The sequence below is a fragment of the Salvelinus alpinus genome, chromosome 2 (assembly GCF_045679555.1).
Source record: "Salvelinus alpinus chromosome 2, SLU_Salpinus.1, whole genome shotgun sequence".
Lineage (NCBI taxonomy): Eukaryota > Metazoa > Chordata > Actinopteri > Salmoniformes > Salmonidae > Salvelinus > Salvelinus alpinus.
In genome coordinates this window covers 56,193,739-56,221,409 of record NC_092087.1, presented here as the reverse complement: position 1 = coordinate 56,221,409, position 27,671 = coordinate 56,193,739, and the positions used below count along the sequence as shown (strand labels likewise).

Below are 27,671 nucleotides of genomic sequence, written 5' to 3'. Positions count from 1 at the left end.
GCACTACTTTTGACTAGAGCTCGATGGGCCCTTGTCAAAAGTAGTGCACTATGAAAGGGAATAGGGTGCCATTTGGTATGCATTTGTTTTTATTGAAAATTATCTCATTCCAGACATATGGAAACAATGTCAATTTCCTGCCAATCTCATTAATACAATTATGGCTAATTATGATAATTTGTGGCACACTGAAGCAGTTTGTGTAAAAAGGCTGAGGGAGGGTGTATTCATATAACAATCAGAGTGTATTCATAATGGCTGATGCTCACTTTTTAGAGAGATATGACACGGATGGATTTACCCACAAACCTTTGAGCGTCAGAGCTGACAGGGCAACCACAAACCGTCTGTTCTACTGTTCTATTTACCTTTTCCTTTCTCTTGAAATTGCATGAATATTGTTGCATGCCATATGAAATGATCAGAGAAATTATTATTTATGTTGTTAATGTAACATTTTACTATATTCCAAAAGTAAAAAATCTGAAGAGTAGGCAGTCTAGACAAAAATTTTAAAAGCTTTCCCAAGAGCCAAACTATACACTGAAGGGCACGCTAACAATGTTCACGCTAAGAAAGTTCACGCTAACACAACATAAATGAGTCGTTGGTACTACCAAATGATGGAGCAATGACGAACGAATCAGTATCAGACAGACTACAAATACTACTTGAAATATTTTTGTTTGAGCATTTGCTTTAGGCTGCCTGGTGTGCGGGGTTTGTACTTTTGGGACTTTTATATTGATTCCATTGTTTTGTATTGGTTCCAAGCTAAAAAAAACAACAACAGATTATATATTTGAAATGACTTTGAATAGTGTTGGAAACCAGCTGTGATATCAAGGCAAAACCGCCTGGGGGGTACTCACCGAGGGCATTTGGCTGGAGAGCAGGTGGCCATCTTGGGCCAGCATATTGGACATCATGAGGGCAGGCAGCTCCGGGTAGGAGTAGGGGTTGAGCAGGCCGTTGTGGTGGGCCCCTAGGGAGTGGCACAGGTAGCCCGACTCAGGGTCCATCAGGTGGAGTAAGGGGGGCTCGGGGTGGTTGGGAGGGGTGATGGGGGGAATCTCGTAGTCCTCGTCCCCCGCACTGTTCCCACTGGCTCCGCCTCCTCCGCCCTGACCGGAATAGCTCTGGAAGGACAAACAGAGAGGGAGATGGTGTGAGATACTGTATTTTACTGTATATGTAGGTAGGTTTGCCAAGAGCAGTGTATGATTCGAGAACATTTGATGTACTGGGGGGAGGTCATTTGTGTCAGTCAGAGAACATATCGTCTAGAAGAGTCAGATTATTTAATGAGGTAATAGTGCCCCCCACCCCCCACCCCACCCCAGAGATGGGAGTTATAACAATGATAGAGGGTCAGTCCCCAATTACACCCTACCTATATGCTTATCATATTAAAAGAGTGTACTGGATAATGTTGTAATATGAGCTTTCAGACATAACACCTCGGTCAGGCGAAATCAGAAATGTACATGTGCCCACAGTAAATATACAGAAACACAATTTGTTTTCAGAATAACCGTATGCATATCTGTGTATTCCTGTACTATCAATAGGTCCATGGTATTGTGTGCTGCAATAAGGAAAAATATGATTCTGAATTCTAGAGGGGGGAAAAAATGGAAGAAATTCAATGGGGAACGAAAAAGCAATTTTGTCTGAGGCACTCTGACTTGACTCCCTTTGTAATGACTGAGTCAAATGAATCATCACAAATAATATTCCGGTGTCAGCCATTCAAGTTTTTAATATAATTTTTATGATTCATGTCTTGCCGTATACATTTCAGAAATCAATTCAATATCATCTTTGTGCAGGCTGTCATCCTCTGCACTGGAGTGGTCATTTATCTCTTAAACAAATCCTTTCAGAAAAAAACAGGGCAAAGGCAAGGAAAAAATTATTCTCAGAGAGTTCTTTTCTACTAAGGGTAAATAACTCAAAGGTAGTAGCTAGCTACTGTAAGTACAATTACTTAATATCAACCCACCTACTGTGTATCTTTTACAAATATGATCAAACAATCTAATGCATTTAACTGGGTAATGTTAAGTAACCACTACAGCAGATGAAAGACAAACTCAAAAACACCAGCCCCCCCTAAAAAAAACAGCCTCAATCTGGTCATGACCAAGGAAGTTGTAATTGCAATGTATTACTTATTATAACGGAGGGATGTAGACATTGAACGAACACAACACTTAAACATGCTTTCATTCCCCCGCGACTAGTGAACATGAATGGAAGAAGAAAAACAATTTAATTGCTTCAATTGGATTTACTCTGTCCCTCGCATTGTCTGGAAAAGCGTGGATATTAATTTTCTAAATTGTTCTTTGAAGACAGATGTTTTTGTAAACCTTTGGGAATCGTGTTATTGTTTGGTCTAATGCACAAGAAAACGAACATTTCCGGAGATTCAATTTCCCTCATAATTGTTGGAAGGAAACAAACTTGTCTTTTGTAAACATAGGGCCCATTGTGTGAAGTGAGACCCTCGTTGAATCCTTTGGGGAACTCAAATCTCCATGATCTTTCATAATGAGGCAGGCACTAGGTATTCAGGCTAAGTCCCAAATGACAAGAAATTCCCCTATGGGCCCTGGTCAAAAGTAGTACACTATATAGGGAATAGGATGCCATTTTGTATGCAGCGCCAGTCTTAACCAGACATTCTTGTAAGTTTTGTCAGACCTTAACCATAAAAGGCTCTATGCTATGCACTAGGGCTGTCCCCGACTAAAAACATTATTGGACGACCAAGAGTCGTGTTATTTTACAAAAGTGTATTTTTCCATATATATAGTGGCTTGCGAAAGTATTCACCCCCTTGGCATTTTTCCTATTTTGTTGCCTTACACCCTGGAATTAAAATTTTTGGGAGGGGTTTGTATCATTTGATTTACACACGCCTACCACTTTGAAGATGCTAAATATTCTTTATTGTGAAACAAACAAGAAATAAGACAAAAAAACTGAAAACTTGAGTGTGCACAACTATTCACCCCCCCAAAGTCAATGCTTTGTAGAGCCACATTTTGTAGCAATTACAGCTGCAAGTCTCTTGGGATATGTCTCTATAAGCTTGGCACATCTAACCACTGGGATTTTTGCCCATTCTTCAAGGCAAAACTGCCTTCAAGTTGGATGGGTTCCGCTGGTGTACAGCAATCTTTAAGTCATACCACAGATTCTCATTTGGATTGAGGTCTGGGCTTTGACCAGGCCATTCGAAGACATTTAAATGTTCCCCTTAAACCGCTCAAGTGTTGCTTTAGCAGTATGCTTAGGGTCATTGTCCTGCTGGAAGGTGAACCCCCGTCCCAGTCTCAAATCTCTGGAAGACTGAAACAAGTTTCCCTCAAGAATTTCCCTGTATTTAGCGCCATCCATCAGTCCGTCTATTCTGACCAGTTTGCCAGTCCCTGCCGATGAAAAACATCCCCACAGCATGATGCTGCCACCACCATGCTTCACTGTGGGGATGTTGTTCTCGGGGTGATGAGAGGTGTTGGGTTTGTGCCAGACATAGCGTTCTCCTTGATGGCCAAAAAGCTAAATTTCAGTCTCATCTGACCAGAGTACCTTCTTCCATATATTTGGGGAGTCTCCCACATGCCTTTTGGTGAACACCAAACATGTTTGCTTATTTTTTTCTGGCCACTCTTCCGTAAAGCCCAGCTCTGTGGAGTTTATGGCTTAAAGTGGTCCTATGGACAGATTCTCCAATCTCCGCTGTGGAGCTTTGAAGCTCCTTCAGGGTTATATTTGGTCTCTTTGTTGCCTCTCTGATTAATGCCCTCCTTGCCTGGTCCGTGAGTTTTGGTGGGCGGCCCTCTCTTGGCATGTTTGCTGTGGTGCCATATTCTTTCCATTTTTTATTAATGGATTTAATGGTGGGATGTTCAAAGTTTTGGATATTTTTTTATAACCCAACAATGATCTGTACTTCTCCACAACTTTGTCCCTGACCTGTGTGGAGAGCTCCTTGGTCTTCATAGTGCCGCTTGCTTGGTGGTGACCCTTGCTTAGTGGTGTTGCAGACTCTGGGGCCTTTTAGAACAGGTGTATATGTACTGAGATCATGTGACAGATCATGTGACACTTAGATTACACACAGGTGGACTTTATTTAACTAATTATGTGACTTCTGAAGGTAATTGGTTGCACCAGATTTTATTTAGGGGCTTCATAGCAAAGGGGGTGAATACAAATGCACACCACTTTTCCGTTCTTTATTCTTTTGCATTTTTTGAAACAAGTCATTTTTTTCATTTTTTTTTTTTCCTCATCAATTTGGACTATTTTGTGTATGTCCATTACATGAAATCCAAATAAAAATCAATTTAAATGACAGGTTGTAATGCAACAAAATAGGAACCGCCAAGGGGGGTGAATACTTTTGCAAGGCACTGTAGACACACCCTTTGTTTGAATAAAATAAACTATATGTAGGCTACTGAGCTAGTCTGATTCTTTAAGCACTGCGATTAAAAATGAAGACACACAAATTACTAAAGAGGGAGCCAGAGATCAATATAGCCGAACCAGAAGTAAAAACTATGTTCCTGACCCTCCTCCTCCCGCTGACCATTGCTGCTGGCCTTCACAGATTCTGCCATTACGGTCCCGAAGTTGCCGGTAATAGGCTACACCAGTGGTCGGCAACCTTTCCCATTTGGAGTGCCAAGTTATCATACCATTTCTACTGATCTGCCGGCCAGTTATGATTTTCATATGCACATTTTTGTGGAACAGTTTCCTTTCATTTAAAATAAAGTCTTCATATCTCAAAATCAATGTAATGTGCTTAAGAAAAATTATATCAAAATTAAAATGATACAAACCTAAAAGTAACTTCTGTTGCCATTGCCAATATGTAAAAATAGCCTACATAAACCAAAACATAAAAACACTGCAGCCTGCAAGTATAAAATATCCTGATAAAAATAAATAACCTATAAATCACATTGGCTACCCGTGGCATGTCTGCAAGAAACATTGTATCAACTATTAACTTGGTCCAGCCCGATTGTGCTAGCAAACTTGCAACATTGTATAAAATGTTCTGGGCCCTAATTTTCCGGTGCCAGTGAGCTCCGGACAGATAGACACAGCTGTGATCTATTTGCGCAAGGGATAAGAAGCAATCAGGTAGAGCTATTTTATAACGTTTACACCGGATCAGAGCATGACATTTTTTTCCTATTTCATGCTGAGTGGTTATAGAAAGGGAGAGAACTGGAAAGATTTCTCAAATAGCCTACATTGAGGAACTATTTTCATTCTGGATGTAAAAACAAACTGGCGAGGGGGGGAAAAATTACTTTAAGAAGCTACAGAGTGACAGTTAAGACAATCATTTTAAAAAGTCTCACAAGTGTATCCTAGGTTGTGCGCTCTGCAAGCAATGTGTCCATTCCTACAATGACAATGGTAAGACTGTAATAATAATATATTGAATGCATTAACAGAACGTTCTGTAACAAATCAAGCATTAATTTGAAATTATGGGAATTAACAGTACATATACTACTGGCGATACTGGTGTGCCATCCCTGCGGCCTCCGCAATGGATTAGTCCACTGAGACAGGCGTGAAACAGACAGACATACATTTATTTAAAAAAATATGTTTGTAACTGCTCGACTAAAAAAATATTGGTTGACCAACAAACCAGTCAACTAAATGTGGTCAGCCCTATGCAGTCATCACTTATCTTTTTTTTTTTTTTTTTTTTTTTAATTTTTTTTAAAAATTTTATCCCCTTTTCTCCCCAATTTTCGTGGTATCCAATCGCTAGTAATTACTATCTTGTCTCATCGCTACAACTCCCGTACGGGCTCGGGAGAGACGAAGGTCGAAAGTCATGCGTCCTCCGAAGCACAACCCAACCAAGCCGCACTGCTTCTTAACACAGCGCGCCTCCAACCCGGAAGCCAGCCGCACCAATGTGTCGGAGGAAACACCGTGCACCCGCCCCCCTCAGTTAGCGCGCACTGCGCCCGGCCCGCCACAGGAGTCGCTGGAGCGCGATGAGACAAGGATATCCCTACCGGCCAAACCCTCCCTAACCCGGACGACGCTAAGCCAATTGTGCGTCGCCCCACGGACCTCCCGGTCGCGGCCGGCTGCGACAGAGCCTGGGCGCGAACCCAGACTCTGGTGGCGCAGCATAGCACTGCGATGCAGTGCTCTAGACCACTGCGCCACCCGGGAGGCCCAGTCATCACTTATCTTAAGTATATAATATCTTATGTTATATCTTAAGTACAAAGGGGATGTTCATCAACTGTGACCAATACGCTTTGTTTTCGGATCGTAAAACTTCTTCCAATCAAATACAAATCCTTTGCTCCGTTAAATGTTTTTCAGTTGCATAAGTGAGAGCTAGTGAATAATACGTGTCACATGTTACATTACTCTGAAGCCTAGTCGGGATGCACTTGATGATAAAATGTAAATATCAAGGACGTTCCCAGTTGAATAGTTGCGAGATAAATAATTCATATTCTATTCAGAGTGAGATTGCAGAGCCAAGGTATACTCCAGTTAATGCATACTCTTCACCCCTTCCCCTTTAAAAGTCAAATCTAAACAATGGCGTATGCATGTATGTGTTTGATAGATCATATAGGCCAGAGTCTGTCCTCCTTATACGGCGACGACTCCAACAAACGCATATCCACGGTTTCTCTAAGTGCTTCTTCTCTCAAGGATTCCATTCTAATGCACAATGCCATATTTTATTACGCACAGTACAAGTATGTAGGCTTCGCTCTCATAAAGGGGAGGGAGCTTCCTTCTTGATCAATAGTGTTAGCATACCATTTTGGGAATATATTTCTGGGTAAATAAGTAGAAAGCATTGCCCACGTCCCAAATGGCACCCTATTGGCACCGGTTGGGCCCTGGTCCAAGGTAGTGCACCATATAGGGAATCGGGTCCCATTTCAGATGCAGACATTCTGTTCCATCTTAATTAAGTGTAGAGGTCGTCAGAGAGTTCAGCGCACATTTTAATACACCTTTCATTTAATAGAAACAGATGAACAGACAGTTGGTGTGGGGATGGAATGAGAGGGAATATATCATTGATTGGGAAGCTTTCCAGGTTATTTTTGTTGGCACCAAGCTAACTTTCCACAACACTGCTTCACTAGCTCGGCTCATCTAATGGGACTTATCTGAACAGGCTTTGTTCAGTAGTCAAGGCCTTCGGTATCACAGACGATATCTAGCAGATGATTTGAAGTCAAATTAATATATATTTGGACAACTCATTTTATGAATACAGTGTCTAAAAAAAACCATGTGGGCTGGGCATCCTGAAGATGCAAAACATTAAAATTATAAAATAAAAAAATGAAATACAAATACAAACTCAGCAAACTTAACATGTGTAAATATTTGCATGAACATAACAAGTTTCAACAACTGAGACATAAACTGAACAAGTTCCACAGACATGTGACTAACAGAAATTGAATAATGTGTCCCTAAAATCAAAAGTAACAAAGTAAGTCAGTTTCTGGTGTGGCCACCAGCTGCATTAAGTACTGCAGTACATCTCCTCATGGACTGCACCAGATTTGCCAGTTCTTGCTGTGAGATGTTACCCCACTCTTCCACCAAGGCACCTGCAAGTTCCCGGAAATTAACGGGGGGAATGGCCCTAGCCCTCACCCTCTGATCCAACAGGTCCCAGACGTGCTCAATGGGATTGAGATCTGGGCTCTTCACTGGCCATGGCAGAACACTGACATTCCTGTCTTGCAGGAAATCACACACAGAACGAGCAGTATGGCTGGTGGCACTGTCATGCTGGAGGGTCATGTCAGGAAGAGCCTGAAGGAAGGGTACCACATGAGAGAGGAGGATGTCTTCCCTGTAACGCACAGCGTTGAGATTGCCTGCAATGACAACCAGCTCAGTCCGACGATGCCATGACACACCACCCCAGACTACGACGGACCCTCCACTTCCAAATCGATCCCGCTCCAGAGTACAGGCCTCGGTGTAACGGTCATTCCTTCGACGGTAAACGCGAATCCGGCCATCACCCCTGGTGAGACACAACCGAGACTCGTCAGTGAAGAGGACTTTTTGCCAGTCCTTTCTGGTCCAGCGACGGTGGGTTTGTGCCCATAGGCGACATTGTTGCCGGTAATATCTGGTGAGTACCTGCCTTACAACAGGCCTACAAGCCCTCAGTCCAGCCTCTCTCAGCCTATTGTGGACAGTCTGAGGACTGATGGAGGGATTGTGTGTTCCTGGTGTAACTCGGGCAGTTGTTGTTACCATCCTGTACCTGTCCCACAGGTGTGATGTTCGGATGTACTGATCCTGTGCATGTGTTGCTACACGTGGTCTGCCACTGCGAGGATGATCAGCTGTCTATCCTGTCTCCCGGTAGCGCTGTCTTAGGGGTCTCACAGTACGGACCTCGCAATTTATTGCCCTGGCCACATCTGCAGTCCTCATGCCTCCTTGCAGCATGCTTAAGGCATGTTCACACAGATGAGCAGGGACCCTGGGCATCTTTCTTTTGGTGTTTTTCAGAGTCAGTAGAAAGGCCTCTTTAGTGTCCTAAGTTTTCATAACTGTGACCTTAATTGCCTACCGTCTGTAAGCTGTTAGTGTCTTAACGACCGTTCCACAGGTGCATGTTCATTAATTGTTTATGGTTCATTGAACAATCATGGAAAACAGTATTTAAACCCTTTACAATAAAGATCTGTGAAGTTATTTGGATTTTTACAAATTATCTTTGAAAGACAGGGTCCTGAAAAACGGACGTTTTTTGTTGTTGCTGAGTTTACATTTAATTTTTACAAACTTGTGGTAATACATACAGTGCATTCAAAAGTATTCAGACCCCTTGACTTTTTCCACATTTTATTATGTTACAGCCTTATTTTTAAATGGATTAAAAAAAAATCATCATCAATCTTCACACAATACCCCATAATGACTAAGCCCAAAAAATTATGAAATATGACATTTGCATACGTAAGTATTCAGACCCTTTACTCAGTACTTTGTTAAAGCACCTTTGGCAGAATTACAGCCTCGAGTTTTCTTGGGTATGACGCTACAAGCTTGGCACACCAGTATTTGGGGTGTTTCTCCTATTCTTCTCTGCAGATACTCTCAAGCTCTGTCAGGTTGGATGGGGAGTGTCGCTGCACAGCTGTTTTCAGGAGCTCTCCAGAGATGTTTGATCGGGTTCAAGTCCGGGCTCTGGCTGGCTGGGACATTAAGATACTTGAGTTGTCCTGGCTGTGTCCTTAGGGTCATTGTCCTGCTGGAAGGTGAACTTTCACCCCAGTCTGAGGTCCTGGGCGCTCTGGAGCAGGTTTTCATCAAGGATCTCTCTGTCCTTTGCTCCGTTCATCTTGCCCTTGATCCTGACTAGTCCCTGCCGCTGAAAAACATCCTCACTGCATGATGCTGCCACCATCATGCTTCACCATAGGGATGGTGCCAGGTTTCCTCCAGACGTGACGCTTGGCATTCAGACCAAAGAGTTCAATCTTGTTTTCTTCAAACCAGAGAACTCCAAGAGGGCTGTCATGTGCCTTTTCCTGAGGAGTGGCTTCCATCTGGCCACTCTACCATAAAGGCCTGATTGGTGGAGTGCTGCAGAGATGGTTGTCCTTCTGGAAGATTCTCCCATCTCCATCGAGGAACTTGCAATCTCTATCAGAGTGACCATCTGGTTGTTGGTCACCTCCCTGACCAAGGTCCTTCTCCACCGATTGCTCAGTTTGGCCAGACGGCCAGCTCTAGGAAGAGTCTTGATGGTTCCAAACTTCTTCCATTTAAGAATGATGGTGGCCACTCTGTTCTTGTGGACCTTAAATGTTGCAGAAATGTTTTGGTACCCTTCCCCAGATCTGTGCCTCGACACAATCCTGTCTCTGAGATCTACAGACAATTTCTTCAACATCATGGTTTGATTTTTACTCTGACATGCACTGTGGGACCTTAGATAGACAGGTGTGTTAATTTTCCAAATCACGTCCAATCAATTGAATTTACCACAGGTGGACTCCAATCAAGTTGTAGAGACATCTCAAAGATGATCAATGGAAACAGGTTGCACCTGAGCTCAATTTCGAGTCTCATAGCAAACGGTCTGAATACTTATGTAAATAAGGTATTTTTTAAATATTTTTTTTTAAATACATTTGCAAACATTTCAAAAAACCTGTTTTTGCTTTTTCATTATTGGGTATTGTGTGTAGATTGATGAGGGGGAAAAAACGATTTATTACATTTTAGAATAATGCTGTAATGTAACAAAATGTGGAAAAAGTCAAGGGGTTTGAATACTTTCCGAATGCACTGTATATGCAAAGGAATGAAGGAAAAAAACTTGAATCATAATGTAGTATATAATATGTAATTTATCAGACGGCGTTATCCAAAGCGACTTATAATAGTCTTCGTATGGGTGGTACCAGCGGAATTTTAACCCACAAACTTGATAGCTAGTGCCATGCTCTAACCAACTGAGCGCCACATCAAGTCTGTATCATACACATTAAATGTATTAATCATGGACACAAATTAAGATTATTATTTTTTTTTTTTTATTTTTTTTTTATTTAAACCTTTATTTAACCAGGAAGGGCTCATTGAGATTTAAAATCTCTTTTTCAAGAGCGTCCTGGCCAAGATAGGCAGCACCAAGTCATTACAAAAATTACAGACAGACATGAAAAACTACAAGTAATCTAGTAAAAACCATTGAATTCACAAGAGTATAACAATATCAAAAACAGCAAATTAAAAACATTGACAGGTCAGGGAATCAGCCTCAAAATCCTTCATCAGTGATTTAAAAACACCAATCGGGACAAGTTCTTCCAGTTTAAAATTATTTTGTAATGCGTTCCAAGACGATGGCGCAGAGTACATAAAAGACCTTTTACCAAATTCAGTTCGAATATTTGGAACAGTTAGCAGGATAAAGTCTAGCGAACGAAGAGAGTACCCACCACATTTCTGAACAATAAAAATGCCCAAATAAAAAGGTAGTAAACCCAAAATGGCTTTGTAAATAAAAGTATACCAGTGACTGAGCCTACGAGTGACTAGAGAAGGCCAGCCAACCCTGGTATATAAAGTACAGTGGTGCGTAAGGGTTTTGCAGTTTAAAATAAATCTCAAAGTGCCATGGTAAAGAGTGTCAATTGATCTCAAACACTGAGCGGAAGCATTCATATATAAAATATCCCCATAGTCTAGTAAAGGCATAAATGTAGCTGATACTAGCCTCCTTCTGGCTTCAAAAGAAAAACAGGCCTTATTCCTAAAATAAAATCCCAATTTCAGCTTCAATTTTTTTGTAAGTTGTTGAATATGCAATTTAAAAGAGAGGCCGTCATCAATTAGAATTCCAAGATATTTATATGAGGTTACAACCTCAATCTCCTTGCCCTGACAGGTAGTAATAGGTGATAGGTTCAGAGGTCTATTTCTTGCATTAGAAAACACCATTAGTTTAGTTTTGTCAGTATTGAGGATAAGCTTCAATTGACACAAGGTATGTTGAACAGTATAAAAAGCAGTTTGCAAGTTCTGGAAAGCTTTTGTAAGAGATGAGGCACAACAGTAAATAACAGTATCATCAGCATAAAAATGAAGTTGTGCATTTTGGACATTTTTGTCTAAATCATTTATATAAATAGTGAATAAGAGAGGACCAAGTACAGAGCCTTGGGGCACACCATTCAGGACAGACAATTTGACAGACATGAGCCCATCAAATTGAGTGAACTGAGTTCTATCAGACAGATAGTTAGCAAACCATGCAACTGCATGCTCCGAAAGACCTACACTCAACAATCTCTGCCTTAGTATAGCATGATCAACTGTATCAAAAGCCTTAGAGAGATCAATAAAAAGTGAGACACAGTGCTGTTTTTTGTCAAGGGCTTCAGTGATATCATTTAAAACCTTCATGGCTGCTGTAATTGTGCTATGCTTCTTCCTGAAGCCCGATTGGTACATTGATAAAATAGAGTTAGTAAATAAAAACTCTTTTAGCTGTTCACTTACAAGGGTTTCAAGTATTTTCACCAGGGGTGACAGCTTTGAGATTGGCCTATAATTATTTAAAAGAGTTGGATCTCCCCCTTTTAAAAGTGGTAGGACAAAAGCTGATTTCCAGATCTTTGGAATTTCATTACATTCCAGGGTTAGATTGAACAGATATGTAAGTGGTTCAGCTATGAAATCAGCTGCCAGATTTAAAAAGCAGGGATCCAAAAGATCAGGACCTGCAGGCTTTCTTTGATCTAAGGATTTCAGGGCTTTATGTACCACCTGCACTGAGAATGGCAGAAAGCTAAAAGTTTGACCAGCTCTCACTGGTTCATCCACACAGGGTTGTACAGAGACAGAGGACACTGGTTCATCCACACAGGGTTGTACAGAGACAGAGGACACTGAATCAAACAGCCTACCAGATGATACAAAGTGCTCATTGAAACAATTCAGCATTTCAGTTTTGTCATATATAGCAACAGAGTCCTTCAAAACACATGACGGTAATTCATTAACATTACTGTTACCAGACATAGACTTAATAGCATTCCAAAACTTTCTAGGGTCATTCAGGTTATCAGTGGTAGCAGACATAAAATATTCAGACTTGGCCTTCCTGAGAAGAAAAGAACACTTGTTTCTTAACTGCCTAAAAATAAGCCAATCAGCATCAGAACAAGATTTCCTTGCTTTAGCCCAGGCTAGATTACGGTCGTGAATAATACAAGACAGCTCAGAAGAAAACCATGGATTATCCCGCCCTTTAACCCTGAACCTGCGGAATGGTGCATGTTTGTTTACTATTTGGAAAAAACCATCATGAAAGAATATCCAGGCAGTTTCCACATCAGGGATAAGCTCAATCTTGCTCCAGTCAAAATAAAACAAATCATGAAAGAAAGCCTGCTCATTAAAACACTTCAAATTTCTCTTACGAATAAAACGTGGATTTGTCTTTGGAACCTTAGTATTTCTAACAGCAACAACAGCACAATGGTCACTTAAATCATTACAAAAAACACCAACAGCAGAATATTTATGTGGAACATTTGTCAATATCAAATCAATCAGGGTAGATTTCTCTGGGCATTTAAGATTTGGGCGAGTGGGTGAATTAATCAACTGGGTAAGATTCATAGAATTACAAAACATTTTTAAATCATCAGACACCGGCTTTAACCAACACCAGTTGAGATCACCAATCAAGATCATTTCACTGTAAAGAAGTTTAGACATAAGGTGCGTCAAAGAAGAAAATGCATCACCGAGAGCAAAGGGGGGTCTATAACAGCCAATCACAGTTATAGAGAGGCCCTTTGAAACCTCAATATTCAAAGCAAGAAATTCCAACTGTTTACAAATAGTTTCAGACTTTGCCACACTTACATGGAATTTAGATTTTACATATATAGCCACACCCCCACCTTTCTTAACCCGATCAGTGCGATAAACATTGTAACCACTTATACAAATATCCTTATCAAAAACAGACTTGCTGAGCCAGGTTTCAGAAAACACAATTACATCAGCATCAGTTGATTTAGCCCAAATCCTAACCCCATCAATTTTTGACAACAGGCTGCGTACATTTAAATGAAAAATACCAAAACCAGATCTTGATTTAAAATCAGAGGGGGTTTGGAGACATTGCATATCAGGGCCAGGGTTAGGTTGCACGTTACCTGATATCAACAACAGAATAATAACTAGGCACCTCTGTTTAATAACCTTGCACGGCTTCTCTTTTTTAAGAGACCTACTGCAAGCGAATTCTACAAGTGCGTTTCCAGACAATACAAAACAGTCATTTAAAACCATTAGACTTTGGTAGTGACACAAGTTCGTACTGTTCACATCATGACACAAATGCATCGGCACTTGGACGAGTGGACCGAGTGAAAAAGAGCTAGTTCCTGCATACAAAATGTCTAATGGACGCGAGAGTACATTGTCAGATGTACTCACCCTGCGACAATGTTCGTTTTCTCCAGAGTTCAGTAAAGTCAGTGCACAAAGCAATACCACGTAAATTGTCATTTTCTCTGACAAAAAAAACAAGAGGCCAACGAAGGTAAGTGGAGAGAGGGACAGCGTGTATGTGAATCAATGTGAGTGTTTGCGCGTGTGAGTAGATTGGGTGTTGAGGGAGATCGAGAGAACGGGTTGAGCTGCCACTGACAGCCAGGCAAAGAGCAAAAAGGAGCAGCTTGGACAAGACACTCCGCGGACGAAGGAGGAACTCAGGCCAGCCAGAGATAGGGTTACTTTGGTAAACTTCAAGTAATGAAGTGCCAAGTTGAGGAGGACCCGTGATCTTTACACCAGCAAAAATGAAATAGTTTGCACTACACAACAACGAAGTTACGCAACCATAAATAAATAGATTATTAGTAGGTTAAAATGTACTAGTCACAAACAAACGACTTGACATGCTGCCATCTTGGATTTGTAGGTTCACTTGTTGCTACTGACTACAAGGTCCGATAGGAATTCAGGGAACTGTATATGGCCCGATTATGAGTGATGAGTTAATTGTTGATATGTTATATCTTGTAGTCATTTTACTTGACAATTTGTTTTGATTCAAGTTTATTGTGAAAAACTGCTACAGTAAGTGGGGATGAGGCTTAAAATATATACTGTTTTGTTTCAAAATGGACTGATCAATTGCAGATATTTCCTTCTGGGGGGGCAAACCCCAGACCCCCCCCCCCCAAAAAAAATCATTTAAATTCAGCCATTTCCATCAGTTTATACCATCTATCTGTTCTTATATACACCTCGCTAACTAGATGAGTCAGTGGAAAAGAAAACTGTGTCAAGGCAGCGCCTCCCCTCACGACACAGTTTGAGAGGAGACTCCCGACTTCCCAACTCAGCGATTCAACTGAGGGCCTGACCGACAGCACAGGGGCTTTGGGGCGTTGGGCTGGGGTGATGATGATGACAGATCTGCCTCACCACTAATGTGCACTTATCTGCCTATTGGAAGAGGTTTGTCAAATTGTGATTTATGCTTACACCCCACCCCCACCCCCACCCTCTTCCCCTTTCCAACCCACCCAGAGCGCAGAAAACAAAGTCATAGTTATCTCTCGCTTCCATAAGGCCTGTTTTTCAAGAAAAGAAAGGAGGAGGGAAGGGAGGGTTATCTTGGGGAAGAATTTGGGTGCCTCATCCGTTTTTGTTCATGCTGACATTCCCCTCATAGAAAGCTTACGCCTCGTAAATGATGCCATGGACAAGAGTAGGGTTACATCACCCCTGTTGACTTTAGAGGGTGGTCTGTTCCATGTGCAGATATTGGGCAAAATGATGAGAAAATAATGTACCCGACAATATACTTATGACGATATGGAACAGTCCTTCTCCACGACTGGGTGATGTCATGCTTTGCATTTTAGAAACTCAACAGCAACACTGTGAGCTAAGAAGTCCATGTGTGTCCTGTTTAGACAGCTCAAACTGTGGACAACCCTCTCCCCTATGTTTGTTTCCCTCTCTCTGTTTATCTGTCCCTCTCTCCCAGCCATAATACAGGCTTTAATTAAAGCCATCAGCTGTGTTCTTTTGCTACAATAACATGTCACGGATATCAACACACCACAAAGAGCCTCCTTAGAATAACAAAGAGTGTGCCCGGCGCAGGTTACTCTCTCTCTCTCTCTCTCTCTCTCTCTCTCTCTCTCTCTCTCTCTCTCTCTCTCTCTCTCTCTCTCTCTCTCTCTCTCTCTCTCTCTCTCTCTCTCTCTCTCTCTCTCTCTCTCTCTCTCTCACACTCTCTCTCTCTCCATCCCATCGATCTCTCTCTCTGTTTCTCTTTCTGTTTCTCTCTCTCCCATCCCTCTCTCTCTCTCTCTCTCTTCCTCTCCATCTCTCTCTCTCCAAACAGACTAGCTGCATTATTTACCCGTCACTCTGTTACTATTTGTACATTTGCGGAATCTGAAACCGTGGATCTAAGTTTCTGTCTGAGGAGGAAAGTGAGGCATCGCTCCAGCCCCAACACAGTGTCATGGGCTCATCTAGGAAATAATAGCCATAAAAAATATCTAGTAGTTACAATGCTGGCTATGGCTATTTCGGATATGACAATGCCCCGCAATGCTAACAAGGCCTAAAGAATGAAAGGCGATGACAGATACAAAATGACAAAATGTCCCTTTTTCTTAAGCACAGATACGGTCCATTTCATCCTAGAGAAAGGAGTTGATTACTAAACAACCGTGGACTAAAACAACCATGCTAATTGCAATCGTTTATTTATTTTATGTCTCTTCCCTTCCTCTTGTCTCTCCCCTCTTTCCCTCTCTCATCTCCCCCCTCCCGTCTCCTCCCTCTGTCTCCCAGCATCTCACTCCTCACTCCTCGTCCAAGGTCATGAGGTCATAGTCATCTGATCATATGTCGGTTGCGATTAGAATCAGGCCTTTTGTGCCATGTCATATTTCATTACGCACAGGACTCATCTCCTGGGTCGTGGGGTCACGCTGATTTGATTGGCTGACAGAAATGATATAATTTGCATTTAACCCTAGGCGGTATGAGTTCTGAACGGCGTACTAATGCATTTGGCAAAGATAGAAGGCTGCCCCGGGAGTGACTAATTTGAAGTGGCACAACAACAGCGGAGTGAGTGGGGGGCTGAGCTATTGCACAACATGCTGGGGTTACATGGAGGGAAGTTTATTCAATAATAAACAACACAAAGAACTCTCTCCGTGTCTCTTTCTCCTTCTCTCTCTTTGTCTCTCTCTCTACTTCTCTCTCCCCTCTTCTAATGACACTTTGATTTGACAGGAAGGGGATGCTCAGAGAGGTTGGGGCTATCCCATCACTAACAGGTCATTATTGCTGTACACTGGAGTGGAACAAAACGTTGCTCAAACGTTCCCAGACGAAACGCAGAGAAGACTGGGGAGAGAGGAGACACTGTGCAGACAATGGAATGGGATGAATGAAGATGGACAAATAAAGAACAAATAAAGTTGGATGAATTTGAATTGGAGAATGATGGGGGCAGATGTTAGCCTAGCTAGCAGAAATAGATTCTAGATTTAATAAGCGTTCGCTATTGTATTCTTAGCCCAGACTTGATGCAGTGGAAAGAGAGTTCAGTTAATTCGCTCACCCCTCCGATAGTGATTGTGTGCAGATGCTTCGCAGTGTGAACTGTGTAAGCTCAAACACGATCTTCGCTAATGCGATAATAAAAATGCTAAGAAAACAAATGATCAGATAAAGAAACAAAGCTCAGGTTTTGAAGAGTCAATTAGAGAGAGATTGTGACACACGCTCTGATACTGATGTGGGTGACAGGCATGGGGGAAGGGGTCAAAGAAAGGCAAGGAGGGAGGGAGGGGGGAGGAGATATGATTTCAACATTTCAAATGAGGACCTTAATCAAACTTATTGCCTGACAGGAGGCATTTAGCATTATAAAGTCAAATTTGGCACACATATTATTTCTGCAGTATCCCCCTTGTCGCTTCTTATAGAGAGCAGGCATCTCTCTCCAGAGAAGGAATCTTTTTTACTTTATTCATTGGTTGCCCTGTCTCTTCTGATAGGCTTAACAGGGCTACTGCTGCTGTATAGTCGATGGAAGTGTCCCAAATGCCACCATATCCCCGATACAGTGCATTACATTTGACCAGAGCCCTTTGGGCCATGGTCAAAAGTAGTGCACTATGTAGTGAATAGGATGCTAATTGGGACGCAGGCGACGAGTTCCGTGCACCGTGCATCACGAAAAACAAATCCAATGACATCAGCTCTTTTATATGGATTTCTATTTTATAATTTCACTATTTTCTTAACACTGTTTTCACATTGAAGGTCAACGCTGGTGCGGTGCGAAAACAATGACGCCACTGTTTCTGATTCTGACTGACAAAGCCTAATTGTGCTGTTGTCGTGTTTTTTTTTTTAATGTCTGGAGAATACAAAAACACACAGAAAAGACAGTTGGTGGATCTTTAGTCATTTATAGACAATTGTGGAAACTGACAATGAGGACGCTGACAGGACAGTCGTGTGGACACACAAATGTGTATTATACTGGTGATTGTTTGGACTGTGTGTGTGTGTGTGTGTGTGTGTGTGTGTGTGTGTGTGTGTGTGTGTGTGTGTGTGTGTGTGTGTGTGTGTGTGTGTGTGTGTGTGTGTGTGTGTGTGTGTGTGTGTGTGTGTGTGTGTGCAAATGCGCAAATGCGCATGCAAACATGACTTTGTATGTGGACAATCGCTTATGTGTGTGTGTGTGTGTGTGTGTGTGTGTGTGCATGCATGCGTGTACAGTACTTGCACATATGCATGCAAATCACAACAATAGCGAGCATTTCCACCATGGTATCACTGGGTTCTTAAGTGTCTCCCTATTCTCCCAGTCTTACAGGCCTGGAGTCAATAGTCAATGTGGCTGTGCATTGGCGATGGGCACATCTGCTGAAAACGGGTGCAAACATCTGGGGTTTCGATCCATGGTGCCATTGTTTTTACAAGATGCAGAGGGAGGGGACAGCTCTCCACTGTGAATGAGCCACTTATTCCCCAGCCATGATTGTACACACACTCTATGCCTGCGTCCCAATTGGCACCCTATTCCCTAAATAGTGCATTACTATTGACCGAGGCCCATAGGGAATAGGGTGCCATTTGGGATGAAGACTCTATGGCCATAACAGACCCCTTCATAACTCCGTTCAAGGTTTGGATGTATTTACCTGTTTTGAGCTAAAATGACACTAGCTGTGAATCTAATGTGATGCTGTTAGTGTAAAAGTCTCACTAAAGTGAAACTAGTAGTTATTAAGCGAAACTATGAACATATTTAAGAACATTCTACGACCCCAAACAGTAAATAGAAATCTATCATCGCATAGGGTGGAAAATATTATCTGATGCAATCCTGAATGACTGGTTCCTTATCAACAACTGGGCCAGCATCCCAAATGGCACCCTATTCCCTCCCTATTCCCTATGGGTCCTGGTCAAAAGTAGTGCACTAGGGAACAGGGTGCCATTTGGGACTAAGCCTGGTTTTCTGAAAGTCCTACAAAAACACATTAAGACTGCCATTAGATTCATTTGATCACCTAACGGCAACATGGTAAATTGACATCTCGGCACGGCAAAGGGCCCTTACACAAATATACAGCTGTGCATTTATTTGCAGTCCCGTGTCAGTAAACTATTTCAAACAGAAGGCTTTTAATGGGTGAAAAAGGGAGCCATTTTCCAAATCACTCCACGGCGAGGGAGAGAGAAAGAGAAAGAAAGAGCGGGAGCTTTTTCTGCAGCAACAAATATGCCTGCACATCTTTTTCGTTTTGTCTCCTGCCCCTGCTTCGTCAGCGAACGGCCACAGAAATATTTTGGCAGCCCGCTCTTTGTTTTCATTTTCACAAAAGATGGAGGGAGCGAGAGAGAGAGGTGGAAGGGTAGTGGTGGTGGTGGAGGGGTGGATGAGCGCAGTAGGGGAGAGGAGAGGAGGGGAGAGGAGGGAAGGAGATGGGAGAGGAGGGAGAGAGGTGGAGGGGGTAGAGGAGAAGAAGAGGATGGGGGGGAGGGCAGGGTTTTCAGTCTGCCACTCTCAGTCCCAGACCCAATCTAAACAGCGAGAGGAAGCTGTAAATCAAACTAATGCGACGGCCTGGTAATTCCTAGCAGCAGGACCGGGGCGGTGGGCACAGACGAGGATCCCCAAATGGCGGGAGTTTACAAAAACTGTGGCGGCACCGGCTTTAATCAGCGACAACGATCCAATGATACCGTCTCCCCCAATCAGAGCATTTCCTGTCAGTCACACAAGACCGATTTTGACCAATCAGGCACGCAGACAGAGATTGGGTTGCGGCCAACTAGCGAATTACCGATCTCATTTAGAAAGCGGAGAAAAAAAATGAGGAAAATGAACTTGAGCTCCTATAATTCTAGTGCTGTATCCCAAATGGCAGCTTATTCCCTATATAGTGCACTAATTGTGACCAGAGACTTATGTGCTGTGGTCAAATGTAGTGCACTATAAAGGGAATACGGTGCCAGTAGATACATCAGGAATGTGACATCATAATCAGAGTGAGCACAAAGTCTACAATGTGTCATTAGAAACATGTGCAGAGATAGAAACGAGTGGATAGCTGTTGAAGGCTGTAAGGCATGGGTGTGTCTCCAATACCTAAGCGGATGGTTTTCAATTACAATCACAGTGAATTTCTTTTTTCTTTGTGAAAAACACGATTCTGAAACCTATACTATGCCAAAGTCGAACAACACAAAACATGGAATGCGCCCCAAAAAAAGTGAAACTATTTTCAACTTGTACCAAAAGAAAACAGGCAGCCCCAACTTGAAATTAGACATTGCCAGAGGCTGCCTTTCGTAAACAGAAATCAACGGGGGTACTGTAATTGTAATTTACTACAGTGAGTCAGAGAAAATGCGCTTCACTTCATCATCAGGCCTTTCAAACGGGCCATCCAAATCATGATCCTTAAGGCTTTTTTATTTGATGCTGCTAATGCCCAGATACAGCACCGCATACAGGCAGGCGAAGCCAAGCCGAGGAACGCGCTAGTGCCGTAGTGTTAGAGCGGAATGACTGGCGAAGGTACACTCGCTCTGCATGTAGAACCAGCGGACCACTTGGCAGCCGTGGCGCTACAACAGGGCCAATCAATAAAACCTTGTTACACTAATTGCGAGATTATAATCTCCGCTAGCTACTTCGGCTGCATATCCAAACAGTCCCTCCATTAAGATAATTATTCCTGCTACACTCTCTCCCTCTCTCCCACCGATTTCCCCAAACGTCTATTATGCTAAACAAATATTTAAATCATGGTGGAAACGCATAAAAAGGGAATTTACTGTAGTTCAGGTCATATGGAGGATGACAGTGTCTTTTTTTTTTTAAATGCCCACTCAAGGGGTTAGACAGTTGTACTAAGCCCATGAGGCATTTGTAAGTGATGTTTTCAAGAATCAGTGGCTATATAATATATACCAAGAATTGAATTGAGTATCAGAAATGGCTGTAAATAGAACATTGGGCCTTTAACACAGAATTAATACATACAAAATATCTTCATATTCTTCTACCTCAGTTCAGTTCAGTGCAAGAGTTTTTAACTCGAGTCTACTGAGGGACAGAGGGAGAGAGAGAGAGAGAGGGAGAGAGAGAGAGAGAGCTAGAGAGAGAGCACTCCCTGGGCCTTCCAGGAGCAAGCTACAATAGAAAAGTCAAGCTCACAGGCATTTAGTCCAGTCTAGAGGAATAGCTGGGGAGGGTTTTCATGTCAGGGCTAAGTCCCAAATGGCACCCTATTCCCTATGTAGTGCACTACGTGTAACCAGAACTCTATGGGCCCTGGTCAAAAGTTGTGCACTATATAGGGAATGGCGTGCCATTTGGGATGCAGCTCATGTTCCCTGCTTGGTGCCGTATCGATCCGGTGCTAGGAGAGACCGGAGTAAAGGGACACTCTCTGCTGGTTACTCTATTGTACACTGTTGCCACGACAATCGCAAGTGACCCTGGGCAGACAAAGGGCTAGTTGAGGCCGGGCCAGAGGCCTGACCTTGTCTTTTAATCAGCCCTGTTTCGACTGTCGCCAGAGAGAGAGAGAGAGAGAAAAGAGAGAAGAGAGAGAGGGGAAAGAAAGCGGCAGGTGGGGAGAGAGAGGAGAAGAGGGAGGGGAAACATCTAGGGAGAGATAGATGGAGACAGAGAGAGCTAACTGGGGAGAGATAGATGGAGACAGAGAGAGCTAACTAGGGAGATATAGGTAAAAGGTGATATAGGGGAAGGATATAGAGAGAGAAAGGACAAGTCGAAGAGTGGGAAAGAGATAACTAGGGAGAGATAGAGGCAGAGCGCAAGGAGAGAGAAAGCTAACTGGGGAAAGATAAAATGAGATAGGGAGGGGAGGGGAGGGAGGGAGAGCAAGAGAAAAAGAGAAGAGAGAAATAAATAAGGGCCAATAGCAAGAGAAGAAAGAGTGAAATAGAGAAATAGAGAGAGAGAGGTATAGAGAAGTCAAATGTCTACTGTTTACTGATGCTCTAGTCCTTCTGTCCCCAACCAAGGAGGGCATACAGCAGTTTCTAGCACCTAGATCTTCCGCATAGATTCTGTCGGACCTGGGTCCTGACAATAAATCTCAATAAGACAAAAATAATGGTGTTCCAAAAAAGATCCAGTCGCCAGGACCACAAATACAAATTCCATCTAGACACCATAGTCCTAGAGCACACAAACAACTATACATACCTCGGCCTAAACATCAGCGCCACAGGTAACTTCCACAAAGCTGTGAACGACCTGAGAGACAAGGCAAGAAGGGCCTTCTACGCCATCAAAAGGAACATAAAATTTGACATACCAATTAGGATCTGGCTAAAGATACTTGAATCAGTTATAGAACGCAGAATTCTACAAAAATATCCTCTGTGTACAACGTAAAACACCAAACAATGCATGCAGAGTAGAATTAGGCCGATACCGCTAGTTATCAAAATCCAGAAAAGAGCTGTTGAATTCTACAACCACCTAAAAGGAAGCGATTCCCAAACCTTCCATAACAAAGCCATCACCTACAGCGAGATTAACCTGGAGAAGAGTCCCCTAAGCAAGCTGGTCCTGGGGCGCTGTTCACAAACAGCGCCCCAGGACTGTAACAAAATTAAACCCAACCAAATCATGAGAAAACAAAAAGAGAATTACTTTCAAAAAGAGAATTACTTTAACAAAAAAGAGCAATGCTGGAATGCTATTTGGCCTTAAACAGAGAGTACACCGTGGCAGAATACCTGACCACTGTGACTGAACCAAAAGGAAAGCTTTCACTATGTACAGACTCAGTGAGCATAGCCTTGCTATTGAGAGAGGCTGCCGTAGGCAGACCTGGATCTCAAGAGAAGACATGCTATGTGCACACTGCCCACAAAATGAGGTGGAAACCGAGCTGCACTTCCTAACCTCCTACCAAATGTATGACCATATTAGAGACACATATTTCCCTCAGATTACACAGACCCACAAAGAATTTGAAAACAAATCCAATTTTGATAAACTCCCATATCTACTGGGTGAACTACCACAGTGTGCCATCAGAGCAGCAAGATTTGTGACCTGTTGCCACAAGAAACAAACACCATTGTAAATACAACCCATATTTACGTTTATTTATTGTCCCTTTAACTATTTGCACATCGTTACAACACTGCATATAGGCATACCATGACATTTGAAATGTCTCTATTCCTTTGCAACTTTTGTGAGTGTAATGTTTACTGTTCATTTTTTATTGTTTATTTCACTTTCGATTTCACTTGCTTTGGCAATGTAAATATATGTTTTCCATGTCAATAAAGCCCATTGAACTGAGAGAGAGAGAGAGCTAACTGGGAGAGCGATAGCTATATAGTGAGAGTGAGAGAGCTATGCTCTCAGCTAACTGGGGTCAGGTCTATGCGCATGGGAACAGTGGACATGACAGAAGATCTGACCCCATTTCTTTATGACTCATCACAGTGATCGAACTGAAACTACCACCATAGATAGTGGAGATGACAGTGCCCGATTAGCCGAAGTAACAGTAGGGGCATTACAGCGAGATGATCTAGGCAGTTTCAGGCAGTATGGAGGCGTCGGTTCTTTCCCCCCCAGAACCACTGACCCAAATGCATTTTAATATAGTAAAAAGGATAAAAGGGTAAAAGAACATACCAGTAAAAGGAAATGCAACAGACAGATGATAGAGAAGTTGAAGCCAGGAGAGGATTGTGAATTTCTAATGGATATCAAAGTACAGTATGAAGATAGGCAGAAACTGCTTCTCCAATAGAAATCCCCGATCACGCATGTAGGTGATGTCATGGCGGCGTTGGCTAGCTAACCACATGCGCAGAAACACATCATCGGGTCTAACTGTCGTCTCGCGCCTAACTGCGTATGTGCAGGCCGTCAAATCAAAGGCACTCCTTTGATATGAAGTTGCTTTGGATGAAAATGAAAACGTGTCAGTTTGTCACATTCACGAGGTTGGAGTAATAACATGTGATTTCCCCCCCCCCCCCCTTTGTTGTTAATTCTCTCGAAATCTAAAGGCACAACCTAGATTTGAGCCAATGTCTTAAGTAGGTGAACTTCTCTCATTGACATCTCAGACCCCAAACCCCGGCCTGGTCTGCTTGGTCTGTTTTCCAAGCGTTCCCAGACGTTTCACAATGTTGTGCCTCTGAGTTTAGAAACTCTGTGTGGATATGTTGTGTTTCTAGGGTATGATCATCTCTATGAGTTAGAACAACAGTGCAGCGTGATCTGATAGAGATATTCTTGGCCCACTCAAGTGATTGCAATTGACAAGGACAAGTGCCTCTCCTTGCTTTGTATGGCAGTGAGGCTTACAACGAAATTCAACAAATCTCCCAGCTCAAACGCAACATATGGCAACCCATGTGTTTTAGCCCAGCTGCGGTACAATGCACCATAGTACAGTACATACGCTGATGCATTCAGTCCTGTGTTCTCATGAATCTCATTGGACCCAATTATGTAGGACCCCCTTTCACAAATCCAGTCCTCAAGGTCCCCAGCACTACTGGTTTGGTTTTCTTGTTTCCCTCTAATCAGGAACTGATTCAGACCTTGAACACTTTCGGGCCAATTCAGAGTTGAGATAAGCGCGTGCAACTCAGACTTTCGCGTAAATCATACATTTATGTTAATGGGGAGACAATGTGAGAATATGAGTTGAGCGTGATGATCTCGAGTCTAAATATTACCTAATGTGAGTGGAATCTCTGTCCATTTAATGACAATCGATGAATGAACTACCAGGTATGGATCAGAAAAACCAGCAACACCCTGGACTTTGAGGCTGTGATTTTAATAACCCTGAACGTAGAATAGTAGCTTTAGTTTCAGTCCACCGTGAGACCTTATCAAATCCGAGGCATGTCTGGTCATTTTCTAGTCCAGACATATAAAAAAAAAAAAAAGGAAGCAGGTGTTTCATCAACAAAAAGAAAAATGCCAACTCACCTGATTTGGGGAGAGAAACTCCTGGTTATTTTCATTCATGTACATGTTGTCACCATCAAACTGTGAGGGAAAACAGAGAAACAGAGTGGGAATAGAAATCAGTCAGTTCACAGAACAAAAAATCAGTCAGCGCACAGAAAATCAGTCAGGGCACAGAAAGCATTTTGAACGAGTCCAATTACTCCATAGTAGTCACCTTTAAACCACACTGGCTCAGTGGCTCTCGTGGATGTCAGTAATTACAGTTCATTAGAGCCCCATATAATTAGACCAGTCAGACTAGTGAAACTCACACTGCTCCGCTTGCCTGCAGCAACCCCAGTGTGTGTGTGTGATAAAGTGTATGTGTGTGTGTGCGCCTCAGTCCGTGTGTGTGTCTGACTCGGCTGTGACTTGGGCTGCCTTGTGTGTCACGCGAGGTGTTGATGAGGAGAGCTAATCACACCAACACAAACACAACACAACACAAAACGGCAGTCAGGGCCCTACGGAGGCCAAGAGGGCACAACGGCCCTTTAGCACTTTCACACTCCGTCAGAGAGAAAAAAAGACCGCCAGAGAGAAGCCTCCATCGGGCCAGGGCCGGGTGGGCGAACAACAGCTTGCCCCTGAGCAAAGGGGGATGGTGGGTGATTAGTGTGGTGGGTGGGGGAGGGCGTGAGAGGGGCAAGGGGGGTTAGTGGAGGCCAATAGTGGCCGCTCTCACTGTAGCGGTGATTAACACTCGGGTCACAGCCAGAGGTCGCGGCTTGGAATGCTTTACACTTCACAGAGGCCTCTCTGTTCTGTCTGCCACTAGTTGGCACTCTGCTTTTATGAGAAATCAAAACACACGAGGAGAAGTCAGCCAAAAGGGCCTGTAGAGCTGCCACGGCTGTACAGTAAGGTCATTGCATTCTGGTGGAGCAGTACTGTAGCGTAGATCTACACTGTTTTCAAACTGCCAAGAGATATAGGCTAAACAATGGAAGCTACTGTATAATGTAGATGCTGAAAAACCACAGGCCAGTCCATAAGGATATTAGACAAAGTTAAGCCTTTGAACCTGTAGAATTGATGCCAAAGTGGAGAGATGTAACAAACCATTCTTTAGTAATATAAACTGATATACTGACAGTAGGAGTGGGAAATATGTGCAATGGGCTTTACAGTACATATATTTCAATGTCGTTCCATTTGACATGCTGTCAAACCCACCATTGCTACCGTTCGAGGCTAGCTGACGGCAATAACTAGCACTATATAATTTGTCACCCTACTTCTCATCACTCTCATATTCATCCTTTAGATAGACTCGATGCTTTCAGCATAATGAGTTCTCCTTGAGGGAACCATTAGTCTGTGGGCCACAATCATTGGATGATGGTTACACACTGCAAGTAAAATTAAATCAATTTCTTCAATTACATCGGTAAGGAAGGAGAAAAGGCCATGAGTGGTTCTGAGTTCTCAATCAGGAAATGAATCGAGAGCAAGGGTAGCAATGAGTAGTTATTGGTGTTTTCACACATGACATGGGTCCTCTCAGAGCAACTGGAGATTGTTTGTGATTTTTAAATACAGCGCATTTCGAAAGTATTCAGACCCCATCCCTTTTCCCACATTTTGTTACGTTACAGCCTTATTCTAAAATGGATTAAATCCTTTTTTCCCCACCATTTTTTCCCCATTCCCCATCAATCTATACACATTACCCCATCATGACAAAGCACTTCTTTTTTTAATGTTTGCTAATTTACAAAAAAATTACCTGAAATAATAAATATTTACATTAGTATTCAGACCCTTTGCTATGCGACTTGAAATTGAGCTCAGTTGCATCCTGTTTCCATTGACCATCATTGAGATGTTTTTACAACTTGATTGGAGTCCACCTGTGGTAAATTAAATTTATTGGACATGATTTGAAAAGGCGCACACCTGTCTATATAAGGTCCTAATGTTGACAGTGCATTTTAGAGCAAAAACTAAGCCATGAGGCCAAAGGAATTGTCTGTAGAGCTCAGAGACAGTATTGTCTCGAGGCACAGATCTGGGGAAGGGTATGTCTGCAGCATTGAAGGTCCCCAAGAACACAGTGGCCTCCATCATTGTTAAATGTAAGAAGTTTGGAACCACCAAGACTCTTCCTAGAGCTGGCTGCCCGGCCAAACTGAGCAATCAGGGGAGAAGGGCCTTGGTCAGGAAGGTGACCAAGAACCCAATGGGCACTCTGACAGAGCTCCTCTGTGGAGATGAGAGAACCTGGGAGATGGGAGAACCTTCCAGAAGGACAACCATCTCTCAGCACTCCACCAATCAAGCCTTTATGGTAGAGTGGGCAGATGGAAGCCACACCTCAGTAAAAGGCACATGACAGCCCACTTGGAGTTCGCAAAAGGCACCTAAACTGACTCTCAGACCATGAGAAACAAGATTCTCTGGTCTTATGAAACCAGTCAGGATCGAGGGAAAGATGAATGGAGCAAAGTACAGAGAGATCCTTGATGAAAACCTTCTCCAGAGCGCTCAGGACCTCAGAATGGGGTGAAGGTTCACTTTCCAACAGGAC

The 27,671-nt window shown here is 42.8% G+C and overlaps 1 protein-coding gene across 4 annotated transcripts in view; it reads right to left on the bottom strand.

The window, feature by feature from the left end:
- Positions 1-27,671, bottom strand: part of LOC139565402 (TOX high mobility group box family member 2-like) — a 143,172-nt gene that overhangs the window by 49,865 nt on the left and 65,636 nt on the right. For 3 of the 4 annotated variants that reach the window (XM_071385716.1, XM_071385742.1, XM_071385726.1), the window contains exons 3-4: positions 25,121-25,180; positions 873-1,139 (exon numbers count right to left, since the gene is read on the bottom strand). In XM_071385716.1, coding sequence (XP_071241817.1) covers positions 873-1,139; positions 25,121-25,180 — 327 coding nt within the window. Of the gene's footprint in view, positions 1-872; positions 1,140-14,037; positions 14,521-25,120; positions 25,181-27,671 lie in introns of those variants that run through there. The other variant, XM_071385732.1, reaches the window with a different exon arrangement.